This window comes from Palaemon carinicauda, chromosome 27 (assembly GCF_036898095.1).
Source record: "Palaemon carinicauda isolate YSFRI2023 chromosome 27, ASM3689809v2, whole genome shotgun sequence".
Taxonomy (NCBI): domain Eukaryota; kingdom Metazoa; phylum Arthropoda; class Malacostraca; order Decapoda; family Palaemonidae; genus Palaemon; species Palaemon carinicauda.
In genome coordinates this window covers 34845903-34867986 of record NC_090751.1, presented here as the reverse complement: position 1 = coordinate 34867986, position 22084 = coordinate 34845903, and the positions used below count along the sequence as shown (strand labels likewise).

Below are 22084 nucleotides of genomic sequence, written 5' to 3'. Positions count from 1 at the left end.
AGTATTACAGTATTTGGTTTCTCGATCATTTTTTTTTTTTTAAACCATTTGAAAGAGAAATCTCTGCTCTAAAAGTTGTACATTGGAAATTTTCTTAGCAATTTAATTCTTTGTGTATTTTATCAGTCCATATATAACTCTCTTTCAAAGATGACTTATTTTTCATATGGAAGTTTTTCGTTTTTTCGAAAAGTGAACGTACAGATTGTAGGCTATAAAATTCCTTACCTTTTCATGTTTGAAAAAAATTGAGCTACATTAGAAAAAAATTTCAATTCTGAGAAATTGGGCTTCAAATTTTTTTTGTAGAAATTGGGTTAATACTATGGTATGCATATACGTGGGCTTCTACTAATAATTTTTCTCCAGACTGGGATCATAAAGACATAATCATCGTATTTCAGTTATTTACTAATCAGTGGTGAGCTCCGTCATTCAAATCAAGAAATATACAGTATAGTACATGCTACATGTATCAAATGCCCTCACAAGTAAGACTTTGCTAGCACAATATATTCTCGTGTACTTTTTCTGGGCGAATTTCATGTCTTAGAAGTGTTTAGTTTGTATCTTCCCTCCCAGTTAAACATGAAAATTGTGTATACATAATCGAACAGACAAAGAGGTACGATGAACATAACATAGATAAACATGCAGCGGACCGCACAAGCTTGCGTAAATATAAAAAGTACAATTGAACAATAAAATAATTTGTTTTTATTTAGGAACTATTTGAAACATGAGATATAGACTTTCTCATAAACAAAAATGCAAGAATTGTAATATCCAAAATTCCAAGCATAGGTCGTGAGGCGCGTCCCCTTAATTGAAGACGTAGAAATACATTTGGCAGATAGTTTAAGAGACTGACATCTTGTTTAAATATTTTCCCTAGATTTTTTTACACTGTTGAAAATTTCAATATATCGTAGATAGAAGTTAAATGGCAGGACAGGATTAGAAATTAAACTATAAGAGAGATTGCTCAACTGCCATATGTGGATGAGAACATAAGGAGGGGTAGATGGAGATGGTTTGGGCATGCTCTTTGCACTCCCCAAGAGAGATTAGTTCACCAAACATTTAGTTGGGCTCCACAAGGCACTAGAAGAGTTGAAAGACCCAGGGTTACATAGCTGAGGACTATGGAACATGAAGAAGATATGATGAATGGAGAAGTTTTGAATGAGAAGCTCAGTATAGAGAAATCTAACCTAGGCCCTTTGCGTTAATAGGTGTAGGAGGAGATGGTGATGATGAAAAGTAAAACAATTTACAGAAACCCCTCAACTTGAACAGCATTTCTGGTTCCTTTTTTTATTTTGCTGTTTGGTATTTCCTTGTATGTATGAGCAGACACACTACAGTGTCGTTGATTGAAGACTTCACCTTAGGGGCTTATATCAACAAGCAAGGGGTCGCGATTGCATGTCTGGGAACGTCTGGCCGACGTTCCATGCTGTAGAGTTGTCAGCCAGATACACATGCAAGAATGTACTGTACAGTAGTTAGCAGACACACGGTTGCCAAGGGCAGGTTATAGGGTTGGTGTGGTTCCTACATACTTGCATTGGAGAGAGGCTTTTTGCCATGTAAGGATCACTGGGAATCAACCTGTTTGCCACATGGCTAAATAGGAAGCTCCCCCCTTCTAATCCTACGGGCTGTGTTTGAAGACTCCTTCCAACACCCATGGGATCACTGGTATGCGTACATCTTTTCTCTGTTCAGCCTGATAATCAACTGTGTTAAATATGACAGGACACAGGATGACCCTGGTGGCTCCCAGATGGCCCCATGCAGAGTGGAGTTTTGATCTATTGGTCCATACTGCTTTGTCACCTTTAGAGGTACCACCAATCCATGAAGTCATTATAATTTCATGGTTCAAGGCCATCGAGCATCTCCTCCGTCCGAAGGGCTTTCCTCGAGGTACTGGACTGGTGTCGTAGTACCTGTAGTGGCCCTCTGCAGCTGGCTACCAGGGAAATTGACTAACTTCTGTGATTGGTGTTGTAGAAGATGTACTTCTCCTGTTGGAGCAACTCTAGCACAGATCATGCATTTCTTTGTCTTCCTTCACCGAAAGAAGCGCCTCTCAGTCGTGGCTGTTAAAGGCTACTGCTCAGCATTAAGCATTGTCTATCGAGTAAATGGTTTAGACCCTTCCTCCTCCTGGTAGTTGTTTATGCTCGGGAAAAGCTTTGAACGGTCTTGCCCTCCCCGGAATCTCAGGCCCTTTGAGTGTGACATGACACACGTTCTTGATGCTCTTAAGTGTACCCCATATGAGCCTTTGAAAAGGTAGTCAGAGATCCGACGCTCAAGATTATTGTTAGCCTTAGTATTGGCAAAGAGAGTAGCTGAGTTTTATAGTCTCTCCTACTTAGTCACCCTTGCTGAGGGATGGAAGGAGGTCTCCTTTGGTTTTGTGCCCAACTTTTTGGCCCAAACCCAGAACCCATCCACGCACAACCCCCAGTTCGAGACCTTCTCCATCCCCTCTACTACGTGAAGTGTTGGGTGGTGATCGAGAGGAGGTGCTTTTTTGTCCCATGAGAGCTCTGCAGTACTATCTGAAGAGGACCCTACATGTCAGGCTGAGTGTTTGCAACTTCATTAACACTTGCCGGACAAAAAAAGAGGTAGGTGTCAAGGAATACAAGATCTTTTTGGCTTTGTCAGAAGATCAGTACAGCAAACGCCTAAACTGCTAAGAGTCAAGGTACCAGAAAAGACCAGAACTCATGAAGCCAGTAGTATAGGCCCCACCTTAAGCCTTCAAGAGACACTTATCAATCAACCACATGTTGAAGGCTAGGATTTGGAAGCGCCAAACCACCTTAACGGCCTCTATTCTACGGGAATACCCACAAGTCCCTTGTCACCTTTGTGCTTGGTCTTGTTGTGGTTGCTCAAGTAATTGTGCCGCCAGCTCAGCTGCCACACATGACAGGAAGCATCTTGTTTATGGCAGCATGTAGATTTAAGTGCGGAATGAAAGGTTGAAAGACTGGCTCTCCTCCATTTTATCTGTCCCTTCTCTTGGGGCCGAAACGTTTGAACATTACATGTTTGATTTGACTTGCTGCTGGTTAGTAACACTTCTGAGTTACATTCTGTAATCCTAAAGAAGTAGTGTATCTCCCCAATCTTTTCTATCAAACGGGTTAGATGATGAATTCATATCAACACCAGGCATATTCTTTACAGTTTTTTCTCTTCGGGGGAAGGGTTTCTTCAGTTGACTATGTACAATTCACCTTGAACCGGCCAGGCCCTACTAGTTTCCCTGTTTAAAGGACGAAGGTTTGTATTTGCTTAGGAACAAAACACAAATTTCCAAAGTAATTAGTATTTTTCCTAGCAATACAAACCTGAATCTTTAAATTAAACTTCCCCTCCTCAACCACCCCTCTTAGTCCTGAGCTGAAAGGTCAAAGCGAGGCTTTTCCAACAGGTGGGGAGGTGGGGCTCCTTGCCTGTGTGCACCACCTGCCCTTAATTACTTTGTTGATGAATTTAAAGGCCGTTCCAGCTCGTACAATATAGCTAGGAAAAATACAAATTACTTAAAAAAATTTGTGATATCTTCTAAGCTTTCGGAGACCACTACTTCCAAGACTTAGTACCCCTGAGTTCTCCAACTTCATTGTGGATAGAATTGATAAGTTAATGTCACAGAGTCAGTAAAAGGCTAGTAATTCTAGCTCTTGTTTAGTCCGTAAGCCTTCTGTAACACAGGTGTGCAGACTTGTAGAAGACTAATCAGTTACGTATCTTGTTCTAGATTTCAATTTAATTTCCTGCTTTGAGCCCATCGTAGCTTGCTTTAAATTGGGTTTTGTAAACTGGTTGACTAAAGAAATGTTGTTTGCGAGTAGTCAGGTAAAGAGTGTTCATGAAGCACTTTCCATAGCAGATTCTATATGGGTTATTGCTAGTCGCCTTGAAGAGAAATTTGCAGGTCATCAGGATTTGACTAATTTTGGATCATTGCACCTGTTTAGATAAAACTGTCTCAGATTGGGTTTACAAAGCTCTATCATGGCCTTTGTGTGTTTTGTGATTAAGAGAAGAGAGCAAAGCAAATACTATACTGTACTGTATATGTTTCTATGGTGGGTTAGTCTGTGAGGCACAAAAACAGGCATTCATTTCATACCATATTTAGGGCCTCATGGAGACGTAAAAATTAATAGTGGTTGTTTAAGTAGAGACCAGACTTCAAAGTGATGTTTTGAGGTAATTTTTAGGAATATTCAAGTTTCCACCTTTAGATTAATTGTTTTAACCTCAGAAATGTCACCAAGGAGTTCTTTTTGTTCCAACAGTAGAATATCAGAAATCTAATATAGTACAGAAGATATTTCGGAAAGATAGCCAACTGGACTCGAAGGTCTTATTGGAGAATGTTACGACTTTCCCACTTCTATCCTGTTTGGGAAAGCCTTCAATCCAATTTGTAGATACTAGCTGTGGTTAAAAAAGGTCATTAGTTTCATCTGACCTCCAATCCTCCCTTATCCAAAAACTCAGTTTCATATCCAAACTCTCTCTCCAATACAGCAGAAGCTTTGATTTTACAGACAGAAATTGTGAACCTTCTACAGAGAGATGTGATAGAAGAGGTCGTAAAGCCTTCCCCGTGATTTTACAACAGAGTGAACCTTCTACAGAAAGATGTGATAGTAGAGGTTGTAAAGCCTTCCCCAGGATTTTACAGCAGATCAGTCCAAGTCTCCTAAAATTCAGGAGGTTGGAGACAGTTCTAGATGTCTTGGCCCTCAACAAGTTTACAATTTTTCACAAAGTTTTTGATGAAATGCCTTTCACAGTTTTTGTGATGATGAATTACAAAAAGATTGGATATTTTCAATACAGAGATGACTTGGATGTTTTCACATTTCAATTCATGTCAAGTCAAGGAAATACCTTTGTTTCACCTAGGGGTCAAAGGTTTACCACTTCAAGTGCCCATGTTTCAGTCTCAGGACAGCCCCTCAGGTATTCACAAGAATGATTGCCATCGGTTAATTTTAAGTGATTCATTAATAAAAATTTGGGTTCAGAAAGTGTGGTTACTCTGGTTGGTCAATTTTAAGAAGTCCTTTCTGGGTCCAACTCAAAAGATGGTATATTGAGGAATGATAATAGCAACAGTTCCGTTTTGGGTTTCTGTCGGAGAAAAGGATTCAGTGATTTATTTTTTTATTTTTTTATTATTGTTACAAGAACTCAAAACGTTGAAGCATGCGTAGCTTCGGATGTGGATGGGGCTACTAGGTACCATGGCTTCCTTAGAGAAATTTGACCAACTGGGTTGCATAAGGATGAGGGTTTTTCAATTCCATCTAAATTTACATTGGGACAGAATAACTAATCTAAATACCATCTATTCCATCATTATCTCCTCCCACGCCTATTGACGTAAAGGGCCTCAGTTAGATTTTGCCAGTCGTCGCTATCTTGAGCTTTTACATCAATACTTCTTTATTCGTTATCTTCTACTTCATGCTTCATAGTCCTTAGTCATGTAGGCTTGGGTCTTCCAACTCTTCTAGCACCTTGTGGAGTCCAGCTAAACGTTTGGTGAACTAATCTCTCTTGGAGAGTGCGAAGAGCATGCCCAAACCAGGTCCATCTACCCCTCACCATGATCTCATCCACATATGGCACTTGAGTAATCTCTTATAGTTTCATTTCTAATCATGGTCTGCTATTTAACTCTCGATATTCTTTTGAGGGCTTTGTTCTCAAATCTGCAAAATCTGATGGTTATTATTTCATTGTCATACCACAACTCATGTCCATACAGTAACTCTGATCTCACTAAACTGATATATAGCCTGATTTTCATACGTAATTTCTGGCGATTTGATTTCCAAATTTTACTTAACTTAGCCACTGTCTGATTTGCTTTTTTCAATCTTTCATTAAACTCAGTCTAAAGATCCTGTATTAGCGATCATAGTTCCTAAGTATTTAAATGATTTCACCTCATTAATCCTTTCTCCTTCCAATGATATTTCATCTTTTATTGCATATTCCATTCTCATCATCTCTGTCTTTCTTCTATTTATCTTGAGTCCAGCTTCCTATGATATTTCATGCTTTCTGGTAAGGAAGCTTTGCAGGTCCTGTGGTGTTCTGCTAGTAAGGACAGCATCATCAGTATAATCTAGGTCAGCTAATTTCGTTACTAATCTAGTCCAATGGTAAGCAAGCTTTGCAAGTCTATCTATTTTAGTGATGAAAAATCAACTTCTACTGTTGTTAGTGGGATGATCACAGGCAATTATCTCAAGGAGTTTCTTTGGATTTGAAAATCCCAGAGATATCTCCATTTGTAGATGCTTCACAGGATGGCATCTCTGAGGGAAAAAATGGGAATTGTAAGCATTTAAAAAAAATATGGGTAAATGTTGGTTAAACTCAGTATCTAGTGAAGCAATAATATGAACATCGGGCGAGTTAAAAATGACAAATTTTTTTTATTAAAATTCCTTTTTAATTTATTCTATTTTTGCATGCCATAATATGAAAACAAAGTAGTGAGGGTGAGAACTGGTGTAAGAAATGAGTTAGCAGCTAGAGTGGATATGAATGTGTTGAGGTGGTTTGGCCATGTTGAGAGAATTGAAAATGGCTGTCTGCTAAAGGTAATGAATGCAAGAGTTGATGGGAGAAGTACAAGAGGAAGGCCAAGGTTTGGTTGGATGGATGGAGTGAAGAAAGCTCTGGGTGAAAGGAGGAATAGATGTGAGAGAGGCAAGAGTGTGTGCTAGAAATAGGAATGAATGGCGAGCGATTGTGACGCAGTTCTAGTAGGCCCTGCTGCTTCCTCTGGTTGCCTTGGATGACTGCTGAGGTAGCAACAGTAGGGGTTTCAGCTTTATGAAGCTTCATAAGTGGTGGATAAAAAGGGAGGGTGGGCTGTGGCACCCTAGCAGTACCAGCCGAACTCGGTTGAGTCCCTTGTCAGGCTGGGAGGAACGTAGAGAGGGAAGGTCCCCCTTTTTTTTCATTTGTTTGATGTCTGCTACCCCCCAAAATTGGGGGAAATGCCGTGGTATATGTATGATAATAAGAAAAGCATAGCAATCCCCTTGAAAGCCTTATTAATGTAGAGTAGTATGGCTTTGAATATTTCAAAGCGGACTATAAATACCCTACTGTAAGGAATGGATTTCAAAGACAACCTGAAAAATGCTTTACATAAAGCAAGTGTTAGGGTTTGACTACATAATCATTCACTGTATACTGGCTTTTTTTTTTCTCTCTCATCTGGCACCGGATCAAGTTTCTTCATATACCCACAAACAGTATGGAGTAAAACAGTTGTAATGCATAAAGGTATATTCTACAATGTAGAAAGTATGTACATTATTTATACAGTATTTATAATGTCTACTATGAAGTGGTGCTGGAAGAGGTTAACTTCAGCTGTGGTAACGATGTAGAAAAATCTATTTTTTGCTGTAACGAAAGTACATATATGCTTCATTTTGGTTTATACCATGATTTGTGCTTTTGAGTGAAAATGCATATCAACCTATTTGGTTTATTAAACATTTAAACAAACCAAATAGTAGCAATAAAAGAACTTCAGTGTAGTATTGCTGGAAGTATTTTTGCATGATTGTTCATATTGAGTACTGTATGCTACATATGGTATAAGGTATAATACCTATACTGTACTGTATTCCAAAACTACCGCATTGTATACTATTGTATGAAAAACATTAACGGAGAATAAACTCTTCATATGAAGACAAATTAGCAGTGGCCTTTTAGCTACAGTAACACCTTACTAATTTGGCACCTATTTATATTATTTTTTTAAGCAATGCTGTGTAAATTTTGATTTCCAAAGGCTTTTGTTGGGTAAGTGGGAAATGAAAAAAGTTTTAATTACTTTTCAGGCGAGTAAACGTAAACTATTAAATTACACCAAAAATAATTAAAACCATCTACTGTTCTGCACTATTCACGATAATAATAAAATGAAAAAAGTGCTATTAAATTAACATTTAGTAGTCATTTATTTACAAACACCACATTGTTATGACTTTTGCTGCCATGTTTTCAAAATAGCATTGTTGATTCAGCCAATTTCTGGTATAGAAAAATTCTAGGATTGATCTGTTATCATTTATTTTGCTAGTGTTATGGTAGTTTGTTAGCAATGGCCCCAAAGCATATGCATGGAATTTTTTATAATAAAAAGAATTGTAAAAAAGAATTGAGAAAGAAGAAAGTCATTCTGTAATTTTGCTTTTGGAAGTGTGAGTTGGGTTGGCAAAGCATTTTTACTTATAAAGTCAGAAAAATAAGATTGTTAAAAATTAAAAAGTATTTGCATGGTGATAATTGTGGAAGTAGTAAAGTACAAATGAACTCTATGCACTCTGCTAAAGAAGTGGAACTTGCAGTATTACAAGTGGATACCTCATTAACATTCAAGTGTTCTAAAGGTTAGACATTTCAGCTGAAGAATATTGCTGAAATCGTAGGTAACGATTTGGCTTCTTTCCAACTCCAGTTATATCACATGCAGGGGTCTGGAGATTGTTACTCCATATCCTAACAAATTCACAAGTGATGCTAATGAAGTTTTAGGCCCTTTGCTGTGACTTTTGAATTGACAAAAATAAAGATGGGGTCCTGTTTATCTCGAGTGTATACTTTTGATGAACTTGTCTTATTCTGATAGTCATTCACCTCAAAAATACTACCACAATCATTTATTGGTTTTATTTTTAAAAAGTGTAGTTATTTGCAAACACAGCAAGTATTCTCCAAAGTTCTTGCTTCAGTCATTGAAAAATTAGAAGTTGATAATGCTAAAATAAACTAGGATTGTGTTTGTGCTGTTGTTTTACTGGATAACGCTCCTGCCTACAACCTTTGGAGGATCCTTCGATCATTTATGTTACATTATATGTAAATACCACCCACCACACAAAGTTTTGTGGAGCTCATGGATCAAAGCGTTACTGAAGCAACTCCATTATGACACCAACGCCTTTATCTTGAGGAGATCATTTTTTTTATGTGAAGGCCCAGAGGACAAAGGGGATCACGCCAAAGGTCTTTGGCCAATTTGAAAACATCAATTCAGCTATCTATAACTTGTTGACTGCGTGGAGGCAGATAAGTGCAAAAACATGTCTATTTATGGCATCTTTTGCTGAAGAATAAGAATGGGTTATTGTGCTTTGATTTATTGGATATGAGGCTGCAAACTTCAGGAGAGTGCTTATGAATGCAGGCAGGAAGAAGATGGATTTCGGTGTGCATGAGTGGGTGTATAATAACACATTGGATCTAGCCTGTGCTATTCTCTCAATACAAGAAATTGCTGCTTCTGGTTTTGAAGATGAGGAACCTAGCTGATGGTGGTGATGCATTGTTGAACTGAAGACTTAACTGTTTAAAGTCAAAGTGAATCTAAATTACCTCTTGCAATTCATGGGCAAAATAGGCAAGGCATACTACTCTGCTTTCCGTGCACACCTTCAAGAGCTAAGGAGTCTTGCAATTGAAAGTATCACTCATTCTCACAGTCCAAGATCAATTCATTCATCCAAAACTCCTTCTGGAGCTCCAACTCATATTGATCATCTTTCTCCTTCTTCAGCTTCTGAGGGAACAACCACAATCTATGGAAGCATTCCTTGCAAGCCCTTTCTTATGCCTTCATCGTCTCGGTTGCAGTCACTTAGCAACTCAGACTCTGAATGACCCCCTCACACCTCCACCCTCTCCTCACAATAATGATATAACAGGTAAGTTTGTTTGATCTTTATAGGTAACAGAGATGTTGCAAATGTTTTGAAAAGATTGGTATGAATCTTATGAAAAGTGTTGAAAGGATCAAATTCTTACATTATAGATTTAATGCATCTGTAGCTTTGCAATAATACAGTAATTACTGTATTTGTTATGGTATTACATAACTTACTGTATGCCTTAAATCTTGGTGGCCTAGCTTAGCCTTTTTTAAAACATTTTATGTGTTGTAGCTTTATAACTCAATATGTTTTGTATTAGTCTTGTCATGAAATTTGTTGAAAGAAGGATGAATTTATTACATTATCCCTTTTGCACATTTTAACTTTGCAATAATATTTAGTGTTAACATACTTTTGGCAATGAATCTTGGCAGCGTAGCCTGGCAATCTTTGTTCACGCACGTGATTCTGATCCCTCGAGTGCCACTTCATATATGTCAGAATAGCAAGGTGTTACTGTATGTGTATAAAGAAAAGGATGTAAAAACAGAAACGAGTTAAGAAAGTATAAAGAAACTGTATTATCAAAAAATATTTGAGATCTAATGCTACTCTGATATGACAAAATATAATGGTTATAGTGAATAGTTGGTGTGGATACACCCATAAATGGTATTGTACTGTAGTTAAATTTGACTGCTATTTTGGATGATGAAAAATTCATTATTCATTAGTTCCAACCTTAACACCTCATTCAAAATGTATTGGGTATGGATTTTAAATGAAATGCTTCAATTTCATAGTGCATTATAGGATTATGAGATAAACTCTTAGACATCACATAAAGTCGGTAATTGTGGAACAGAAATAGCTCTAAGAGTTGTGATGGTGGTGTTATAAACATGAAAATAAAACAAAATTTATGTCGAAACAATCCATTTTTTTTTCACCTTCAAAATGTTGAACTCCAGAAAATACTCCCACTAGATTACAGATAAATATCTTCGTTTAACAAATGAAACTTAAATTATTGAAATCCATGCTGTGTAATGTAATTAAATGGATGGTCTTAGGGTTTGTAGCCACTTAATTTTATTACGTAAAGTTGGGCATTGCTGTGCAACTAAATTCTTGAGATTGTTTATTTTATTTTCTATCGTGGGTTGAGTCATTTTGTAATTTAGCTACATCCCTCTTTGGATCTAGAATAGGAGGAGGAGGATTGTTTATGATATAACTTTATGTGGAATGCATTGGTAACGATATAAATAAGAGGAACAAGTGTTCTAGTCTTGAGCTGATGCATCAAAACATTTTTACCACCAAAATATCATAAGAACAATTTAAGGAATATTTACTTAAGTGGTTTAAGCTAATATGAAATCTTTGCCTCTGTGTTATTATGGTGAATAAGAATAGAACCCCTCCGGGTCCCTTGCACTTGAGGGAAAAGAAATTACATTTAATAATCTAATAATCACATTTCTAGACATAAAATGAGAGAGAGAGAAAAATACATGGGAGAGGCCTATTTAAGGTGTAGAGTGAGACTGAAAATTATTCAAAGGAAGAACTGAGGGGCCCTATGCAGTTGCGTTGAAAATAGTAATATATTATAATCAAATTTTTTTTTTTTAGTATCGGCTTGGAGAGTATGGAAAGTTTATAAAAAAAAAAAAATAATCCATTACTGTACTATAAAAGGGGGGAGGTGGGGTCATATTAGAATGATATTAGGATGCTGAATTTGACAGGTTAATATAAATGACTCATTATTATTTAAACCTCATATCCACTGGAGTATGTCCATTGTTTTGTCAAGGTCATGTTTTATAGATTCAGTATGATTAATTCAAATTCAATTCCCTTGTTTTTCCAAACAGGTATTCTTTTAGTTATCGGTATGGTTATACATGGTTTTGGTTATGGTTGGTTATACAGTATTTGATATTATGGACTTACCATCTCCCTTATATAATAGAGAGCAAGTGTCTGGCTGTCTTTATGAATACATATTTCTTAACTACTCTCTCTCTCTCCGTCCCTCATGGGGGAGAGAGGGAGTAGTCATACCCTGGTGAGAGGGGGGTGTGTGTGTGTGTGTGCATATCTATCTAAATATGTAGCCATCACTTTTGATGAACCATGTACACTAGTGTTATAGTAAACACCTTAAGATAGCACATTGGTGTTTTTTTTTTTTTTTTTTTTTCTTATTCCAGATATCTCAAAAAGTCAGTTTAATGTTTTGCAGGTTTAGTTATATTTGTGGTAAAGGATCTTTGGTTAATGAAAGGTCTGTTACCATGTTTATTTTGCCAAGTATTAAACCGAGGTCAAAATAAGTTTACTTTTCATCCGTGGTGTAAAATATGCTGAAAGTTTGCTGTTTTTAAGGAAAAGTATCCCCCTCATGTTGTCCCTAACAGATTAAAAAGGGGAAATTCATGCAACTGATTGAATTCACCTGTATGAAACCTTCATAGTAAGGTAGATACAATAAGTATTTTATATTGACAAAGTAAGACTGCATAAGTCTCTGTAGTTTATATATGACATTATTTTAATGTTACTGACTAGAATATTTATATAATTTTTACTCTTCTCATATATAGTTTGTTTATTTCCTTTTATCAGTAGGCTAGTTTCTTTGTTGGAGTCCTTGGGCATGTATCATCTTACTTTTCCAACTTTATAGCTTAGCAGTAATGATAATAATATACAATTACTCCCACACACACATTTTATATGAATGCATTAATCTCGGAGTGCTGTACCTTAGAGCTCCATTTTTTATAAAACCCAATTCAAAAGTTTCTATATAATACTGGTTGTACTTAAGATGGTAACAGATGATAGTTGTAAATCAGCTATTTGTTTTCAACATAAAACAACCAGAGTGAACCAACACGTTAAAAACCTCAAAGAAATCAGTCTCAATGGAATAACCAATTTGAGGTCTCATACCCAGTCCATTTTGGCTAGATCAGATGGTATATCTGGTATTGAATAGGAAATTTTTAGATATGTTTGAAGGAAATGTATGCACTTCAAAATTTATATTTTTCGCGATTTTATTATAAGAAACAAATGCACAGACTCGTACACTTGCCTAATAAATTGCTTATTGGCATAAGGTTTCCTATTCAAATTGGTAATAATTTGCTAGTTTAATTTTATCCTTGGGTGTAGAGAATGTGTTAATTCTTTTTCCATCCCTAATCCGTGTGTTCCTTTAAAACAAATTTGCCATTTATGTAAATTCTAGTGAGGGTCGTCACTTCAAATCATTGACTTAGGGATTTAACCCATAGTATAAAATCACTCTAATTTATCAATGGTCTTCTACACACTTGTATGAGTCCTATGACTTGCCAGTTGTTACAACACCTTTAGTCATATTGTCTTGATTCCAGATCCACTTGTCAGCAACTATTTTGATGTACAAAAAAATTTTGGGCTTCTGTTACTTTATTGGGGATTCATCATGAATGTGATCTATCTGAAATGCATTGCATTGACTGAGGAGAATTGATGGAAATTTTATCCATGCGGCAACTGTGAAATAAAAAAATAACCGATGCTGTTTTTGTTTGTGACAGTAAAAAAATTGAGTTACTGTATCTATTTTTGGAGGAAATTGATCTAAAAGTTAGTAAGTTTGGACTTTATTGCAAAGTTAAGATTTTTTTTTTTTTATTTGTTAGAAAGTTGAATGTGTTTTTATTTCAACCTCATGTTGTAATTTGTATTTTGCATGTCATGTTTTTTTTTCAATATTTGATGATTTTTAGATATACAAGTACAGTAAACTGAAAATAGTTGGCTGTAACATGGGTTGATTCAACTTATTGTCAAACAATAGGGTTCTTTATTTGGATGTGGATTAGTTTCTAGAGTTACTTTAAGAGTGAAGATTCAAGGAATACGTTGTAGTCCACGAACAAATTTATATTTAAGTAATATTGTATCACAAATTCTCACTTGATCTATACCATCAACCACAACAAATTCTATTCAACACCAATAGTATAACAAATTTTATACGATTATCCTCATTCTAACTAACAGCAGCTGTCTTATCTTGAAAATGGTGTATTATAATTTATTTGATAAGATAGTTTTATTAATGAGAAAATTTGAGCCACATGGCTTGGCATTGGGGCTTGAGAGGCAATTCACTGCCAACAAACATTCTAGGCACTTTGTAAAGTTAGAAATTTTATGCTCTAACTTCTATAGTTATACCAATAATTGTCTTGCTTGATGTGTGGGAGTTCTGAAGCTCTGAACATACATGAAATTTATTCTTGATGAGGATAACAAAATGTGGAAACAAGCATTATGACTGAATTATGCATGTTGAGATAGTCACTTCCTGCCAAATGACTGGCTCGGTTATACTGTCTTAAAAAAGAAAAAGAAATAATGGTTACCATTGTTCCCAACGTAATTTAAATCTACTTGTGTGAGAGGGAACATTGTAGTGTAGTTGTATGTCTAAGAGGTCCTAGATGGGTTTGAAAATTATGTTCCATTGGTGTATCATATATCATGGTTAACTACCCAAAATTTTACATCTGGACTGCTACGGAATATAAGCTCTGTGCCATAATTGCGTTAAGGGTTCAAGTAACTTTTTGTTTTATAATAAAGGTATTTGATAACAAAGAATCATGATTAAAAAGCTAGCAAAGTAATGATTATCCTGTTAAAACACCTTAAAATGGGGTATCATGCTTCTGCTTCCCTTTATAGTCTTGGTTGGTTAAAAATTACATGTATTATGTGTCAGTTGCCCACAAAAATTTATATAAACTTATTGTTCATCTTCAAGACAGTCTTTTGTGTGTTGTTATTACTGTTGGACAGCATACAGAATCTAATGAATGATTAATAAATTGCTATACATTTTTCACAGTTAATTATTTTATAATATACAAATTATTGGTAGGATAACATCCTCTTCCTATTACTCTCCCCAAATTACTTTAAAGTAACCAATCAAGATAACTCCAGGTTCTCAGTACAAGGTGTTTGTGGAGAGGGATAAAACTACAGTATCGTTAAAAAGGTCAAGGACACGTTGGGATTCTGCCAGAGAATCACTGATGTACATTGAGTAACCCTTTACATTAGCTATAGTAGAGATGGAACTGTAGGTCTTTGGTCAGTTACTTGCAATTGACCTTAGAGTTTGGTGAATCTTTTATGCTCAAATGCAGATAGTGGAAAAGGATTATACAGTATTGGCACTAATTCCTGTCATGATCTCTGCATTTTTTTAAGGTTATCGGTGAAGTCAACAAAGATGTTTGTGTGTGTGGATTTTTATCTAATTACGTTTGTTTACGTGGGTATTGAGAAATTTCACTTTTAGGTCTAAGCGATAATTTTTGGGTGGGTTCATGCTCCATTAGTGGTCAAAATTTATCAATTGCCCTTGTTTATTGTATATGCCATCAATAGAGTAAGAAGTTTTGATAGTTCCAGTTTGACTTCAGCAGGAAAGTAAAAGATCAAGGTAGCTAGATTCTTTGTGATTTATAGGGAGCTTGGCAGCATGTTCTGTTTGATACTGTACTTGTTGCATTGCTATCCTTGTTTGTTGCTACTTTTGTTGACAATCCTAATGGATCTTTTTTCAATTTATTTCTTTTTGGTTGTGAATGATATAACTGGGCATATGTAGTGTTATTTGTCAATTCTTTCACACTCTTGTACTGTATTTACTTGTAGCATTGTGCAGGGTTGTTTCAACTTTTAGGGGGTTGCAGATTATATCAGGTGTTGACCTTATTTGTTAATCTATATTACAGTATTACTAAATACAGTTAATTCTCGTTGAACTGTTATTGGTATACTTGCAACTATACTGACATTTTAAAATACTATTCATATAATTTGAAAGTTCAATTGAAAACTGAAGATTTTTACTTTTTAATTTAAAATGTGTAAAGTTTTCAAGTACTGTATAAGCATATGCATTTATACATTTTATGCTGATGTTAATGTACTCAAGTCTTTAATTTTACATTGTTTGTTTGTTTGTTTTATTGAGTGTGGTTTATTATATTGAATTAGATAAATACCTCCAAGAGGTCCTCTTCAACTCTATAACTGATTTTTAAGTTATTTTATGTACTGTATAAAAGATTTTGTCTCATTTAGTATTTCTATAGTTTTCAGTACTGTATAGTTTAATAATGTGATCCAAAAAGATAGGGCTTGAAATTTACTTCTTTTTTTTTATTTAGTCCATGAAATTATCATTCACCCCATACAAGAAGAACCAGGTGGATGTTAGCCTTTTAGTTCATGTATTCACTGTGCTTCAATAGTCAATTTTCTTGATAGTTAATATTCATCTGCAATTGAAATTCTATGTAATGCAGTGTTTTATTTGGAATTGAGAAGGTGGAATGAATGAATTTACCATATTTAGAGAATATTTAGGGCATAACAACAATTAGAATAGCGCCAACGTATCCCTGTGTGTCGTAAGAGGCAATTAGAAGGGACGGGACAAGGGGGATGGGAAACCCCTCCCCGCACTCTAGTTTTGGGGTGTCTGAATATGCGTGGATGTAGTACAATAGAGTAAAAGATGTGAGATTGGAAGTATGTTTAGAAATAGAAAGATGGATGTATTGGCTTTGTGTAAGACAAAGGTAAAAGGGAAGGGTGAAGTGACTGGTAGAGAGTCTGGGATTGAAAGGGGATGAGCAAGAGAGCGTGTGGCTTTATTGCTGAGTGAATGGATAACAGGTAAAGTAATGGAATGGAAGAAGATATCATCCAGGTTAATGTGGATAAGGGTTAGGTGAGGAAGAGCGGAATTAATTCTGGAATGAATTAACTAGGTGTGTAGAAGAATTATGTAGTTGTCATGGTTGACTTAAATGCTAGAGTGGGCGCTGGTGAGGTAGAAAGTGCATTGGGAAGTATGGCGTACCAGGTGAAAATGAGAGTGGCGAGAGACTGGTAGATGTGTGTTTAGCAAGAGATGGTTGTAAGTTCTGGTTTTTTTCAAAAAAGAAAGATATTAAAAAGTATACATGGGTAAGAGAGGCAAATGGAAGAGTGGTAGAAAGGACATTAATGGATTGTGTGTTGATAACTAGAAGACTGTTTGGAAGATTGAAAGACGTGCTCGTATTTAGGGGTATGGCTAACGGTATGTCTGATAATTTTTTGGTGATGGAAGGAAAATTACTTGTAGCAAAAGAGTGGGGGGATGTAAAAGGGAGGTAATGAAGATGAAAGAGAATTTAGAGGAGTGTTTGGAAGTTAAAGAAAATTTTGTTGATTGCAAGTGATGTGTGACAAGAGGATTGTTGAAGGCAGCATGAGGAAGGGTAGTGAATGGTGGGATGAAGGAGTGAAGATAAAAGTGGAAGAGAAAAATAGGCCATTTGAAGAATGTCTGCAGAGTAATAGTGTAGAGAAGTATGAAAGATATAATGAAAAATGTGGAAGTAAAACATAAGGTAGCTTAGGCAAAGAAGGGGCTGACTGGAGGTGGGGTCAGTGATTGGGTCATTTATATGAAGAGAATAAGTAGTTTTGGAAAGAATTGGAGAGAGTGAGGAGGTTGGTTTGAGAATTGAAGAGACTAAAAGATGGAAAGGTTGTTAATAGGAGAGGAGGCAAGACAAAGGTGGGCGGAATATTTTGAAAGTTTACTGAATGTTGAGGATAATAGGGAGGCAGATATAATTGCTGTTGCAGGTGTTGAGGTGCCAGTGTTGGGAGATGAGAATGAGAGAGATTACTAGAGAGGCAGTGAGAAGAGCACTAGATGAAACAAGAGTATGAAAAGCACCTGGTATGGATAGTGTGAGAGCCGAGATGTTAAAGGAAGGGGTGTGACTACTTGAATGATTGGCGAGATGGTTTAATGTGTGTTTTATTTTGTCAATGGTACCAGTAGACAGGGTGTGTGCGTGTATTGTACCACTATATGTGATGAGATTATATGGAATTAGTGGAAGGTTGTTGAAAGCAGTGAAAAGTTTATACAAAGGTAGTAAAGTGTGTGTTAGGATAGGAAATGAAGTGATCGAGTGGTTTCCAGTGAGAGTGGGGCTTAGACAGGGATGTGTGATGTCGCCATGGTTCAACTTGTTTGTTGATGGGTTGGTGAGAGGTGAATCAGTTGTTGTTTGCGGATGGTACTGTACTGGTTGCAGACTCGGAAGAAAAGCTTGGTCTATTAGTGACGAGTTTAGAAGGGTATGCGAGAGAAGGAAATTGAGCTAATATGGGTAAGAGTAAGGTTATGAGATGCACAAGAAGGGAGGGTGGTGCGAGGTTGAATGTCATGTTGAATGGAGAGTTACTTGAAGTAGATCAGTTTAAGTTCTTGGGGTCTGTTGTTGCAGCAAATGGTGGAGTAGAAGCAGATGTACGTCAGAGAGTAAATGAAGGATGCAAAGTGTTGGGGGGCAGTAAAGGGAGTGGTAAAGAATAGAGGTTTAGGCATTTGAGGGCAGTAAAGGGAATGGTAAAGAATAGAGGGTTAGGCATGAATGTAAAGAGAGTTCTGTATGAGGAAGCGATTGTACCAGCTGTGATGTATGGATCGGAGTTGTGGGGAATGAGAGTGACGGAGAGACAGAAATTGAATGTGTTTGAGATGAAGTGTCTGAGGAGTATGGCTGGTGTATCTCGATTAGATACGGTTAGGATTGAAGTAGTGAGGGTGAGAACGGGTGTAAGAAATGATTTAGCAACTAGAGTGGATATGAAAGTGATGAGGTGGTTTGGCTATGTTAAGAGAATGGAAAGTAGTTGTCTGCTTAAGAAGGTGATGAATGCAAGAGTTGATGGGAGAAGTACAAGAGGAAGGCCAAGGTTTGGGTGGATGGATGAAGTAAAGAAAGCTCTGGGTGATAGATGTGAGAGAGGCAAGAGAGCATGGTAGAAAAAGGAATGAATGGCGAGCTATTGGGATGCAGTTGTGGTAGGCCCTGCTGCTTCCTCCGGCGCCTTGGTGACCGCATAGGTAGCAGCAGTAGAGGATTCAGTGTATGAAACTAAATCTGTGGTAGATAAAGTGGGAGGGAGGGCTGTGGCACCCTAGTAATACCAGCCAAACTTGGCTGAATCCCTCGTCAGGCTGGGATGAGCAGAGAGAGGAAAGGACCCCTTTTGTTCATTTGTTTGATGTTGGCTACCTCGCAAAATTGGGGGATGTGTCTTGGTAAATAGATAAACAGAATTCTGCATATTTTGTATGTCAAGGGGGATGGAACAAAAATGCTTAATCATTGTAGGTTTTCAATTTTTTTTTATCGTTATTAATCTATACTGGAAGTAAAAATGGTTCTTACCCGTTTATCCAAAACTAAAAATTTTTATTTTTAAAAACACTTCACTTTTACCTAAAGCGTGAACTTGGATTTTTTTTTTTTTTTTTTTCTATCTTTTAATAGTTGATAATATTCAGTTTTAGCTTTAATTTGAGTTTCATCTTTGAATGACATCTAGTCGTATGTAGTGTATCTCAAGAAAGTTCTTATTCCAGAAACAACATGCGAGCAGCTGCAAACTCCACCCCCCAATATGAGACAGACTACAATTCTACACAGCAGTTTGTACAAGTTGAAATGCCCTCTCCTGAGGACCAGCAATTTGTCATCTACACTAGCTAAACTTCCTGAGATGACTGTGGATAAGTTGTTATTATATTTACAGTTGTATATTTTCTATAATACCATACTGTATAGTTTCTCACAATTCCAGTGGACTATGAAGCCTTTGAGGTGGTCAGCTGAGAAATATTACAGTAATGCTTAAAGGAGTATGAATGCTATTTATTTTATAGAGCTGTATGAGACTACATGGCATGGATGAGTTTACAACTATGCTGCGATTAAATGAAGGAGGGTGCCATTATCAGGCATTGTAAACAGACAAGAAAACCTATTAGCACAAATATGTCATGAAAAGTTTGGGCAAGCAAGTGGTTATGCAAATTAAGTGTCTAACTAAAATATAAAGTACAACATTGAAGAAAATCAACTTGCTTGTGTCCATATTCGAATGGTAAAATATGGAGATGACATTCGGGTAATAATCACTATGGAGATGACCTTCATACATTATTTTCATACTTCAGATGCTCCAGATATTTTACCTTTGGCTACAAGGTTGAAATGTTGCTATTGAATTACATTAACAGTTGTTGTGATGCATCCTAGAAATTACTTTGAATTAATAGTATTAGTGAAATTTAATCAAATTAAATTTAGGTATGTGACCAAAGAATTAGTGTGGAAGTAAGATACCGTACTACATGGGGAGGATTTCTCTGGTTCACAGGATACCACAGTGACGTGCAAGACATTAAAAGAAAAACATTGATCATCAAATGTACTGTACTATTGTATGTTACAGTTTCAAGAGTTAAATGTTCTGAGAGTCTTGTTTTATGTTTGGATAAATGCTTTAGGTACATAGCCTACTTCAGTGAAATTAAATTGATTCGTGTAATATCAAGCAAATCTTTTTGCTTGGAAAGAAAGCAATTTGTATAATAAAATTCTCTACTGTATCCAATACAGACTAACAAATGCCAAGAATGCATTTCGTAAGCATAAATGTTAACAATTTCTTATTGTTTTAGAAATGGGTTCTCACTGCAGCATATAACATATCTGGGCAAATGAATGTACCAGTTGCAGCATTAAAATTAGTTTTGATGATTTGTAGTAATATTCAAATATTTAATGCTGATGTGTAAATTCCACATTGTTTTGTTCCATGATAATTTATTTGGACAAACTATTTTCTTCTTTCAAAGTATTATGTATGAAGTTTGTGGTTTAGTTCCCCTGACAAGATTTGGACCATGGATAAAGTAAGATAAGTTACTTTAAACATAGTTTACTCGCCGATAACTGGTTACCTGGAATCTGCAGTTAAAGATATCAATGGAAATTTTAACCTAAACATGCAGATAGGTTAAGGCACATGGATGTATACATATTTGATCATTTATAAGTGGGAAGATAGATACATTTCATAAGAGGTTCCTTCACCAATGGAACATAGAAACCTATAAAATCACATCATGCTGATCACACAATTTTGGAGAGGGAGTTTAGGGAAGACTTTGTTATCCATATTGCTTAATGGGTAAAAGTAGGAAGTGTAAAATTAGGAAGTGTCCGTATTTTACTTCATGCTCTTATGCATAGTACAGAAATAAAATTAGAAATTTTAAAATTAATTATATTTGAATATATTTTGTTTCACAATACTGATGTACTGTATTGTACAGTTAATAAGACATTTTTTTGGACAGTATGATAGAAATCTCCTTTATATTTTATTGCACAAAACAGAATAATGTGGTCATTTATCAGTTATAAAAAAGTTAGAAATATAATTCCAAATTAACTGATTAATATGAATGTTATATACTTCCCTAAGGTGAAGGTACAAAGATAGCATGGTGTGAAATAAGTATGAATAGTAAAGCAGGGGCTCAAGCTTTGATTTATGAAAAGTGGACCTCACAATAATGCTGCATGTTAGGTTTCGTCAACATCTTATTTTATATGTAAAATGTATTGTGATACTGTACTATACAGTACAATATTTGCTGAATTTGTATGTTGCAGTTTTATTGAAAAAGTGCACGATAATTGTTTTTATTCCCTTAACATCTTGGGATTTACTTCTTTGGATGTCAAAGAATGTGAATTTTGTTAATTGTTTCTCCACCTGCGGATACAGCATTAAAAGGTTATGTGATTATATGCCCTAGCTCCCATAGTAGTGGTGCAAATGTTACTGGTGAAATTTGTAAAATGTATATAATGAAAAGTCAGTGAAGACCTTATGCTTTAGGCAGCAAGTGATATCCTTTAAAAATACAGGAAGATGGCTGCTGGGTCATTTGTAAGATTTATCTAATATTTGGATGAATAGAATTGATATTCTTGAAAAGAACTATTTTCATGCGTGATAAATAGGTATGAGTAAGATTCTTAACATGAGAAAATTAGTCAATAAAAGCTTTTTCTTAACAGAGTATTTTCATTGTACCTTTAACATTAGAAATTAAAGTAGCAAGAATTTAAATACATACAGGAAAAGGATTAAAATTTGGTTGGTATCAATTACAGGAGTAACAATATCCAATTAAATGTTAAGCTCTGTAGGAGTGATATACAATATCTTTGTTTTAACTCGCTGGAGGTACTGTCATCAAGCGATTCATTTCAACAATTCACCCACTGTTCAGCACAAGATTGTTGTTAATTCTACTAATTATATTCTAACTAATGTACCCGAGCAGTCAAAAGTGACTTCTAAATATCAAAAATTTTAAGTAA

The 22084-nt window shown here is 35.9% G+C and overlaps 1 protein-coding gene across 3 annotated transcripts in view; it reads left to right on the top strand.

The window, feature by feature from the left end:
• LOC137620673 (transcriptional repressor protein YY1-like) overlaps positions 1-21775 on the top strand; it is an 88637-nt gene extending 66862 nt beyond the window's left edge. The window contains exons 5-6 of one of the 3 annotated variants that reach the window (XR_011040092.1): positions 9644-9791; positions 19267-19400. Coding sequence is in view for 2 of the 3 variants with exons in the window: in XM_068351017.1 (XP_068207118.1) it covers positions 19255-19393 (139 nt within the window). In the remaining variant the exon portion in view is untranslated. Of the gene's footprint in view, positions 1-9643; positions 9792-19254 lie in introns of all 3 variants that reach the window. The other 2 variants (XM_068351017.1, XM_068351018.1) reach the window with 2 other exon arrangements.
• The last annotated feature ends 309 nt before the right edge of the window (positions 21776-22084 follow it).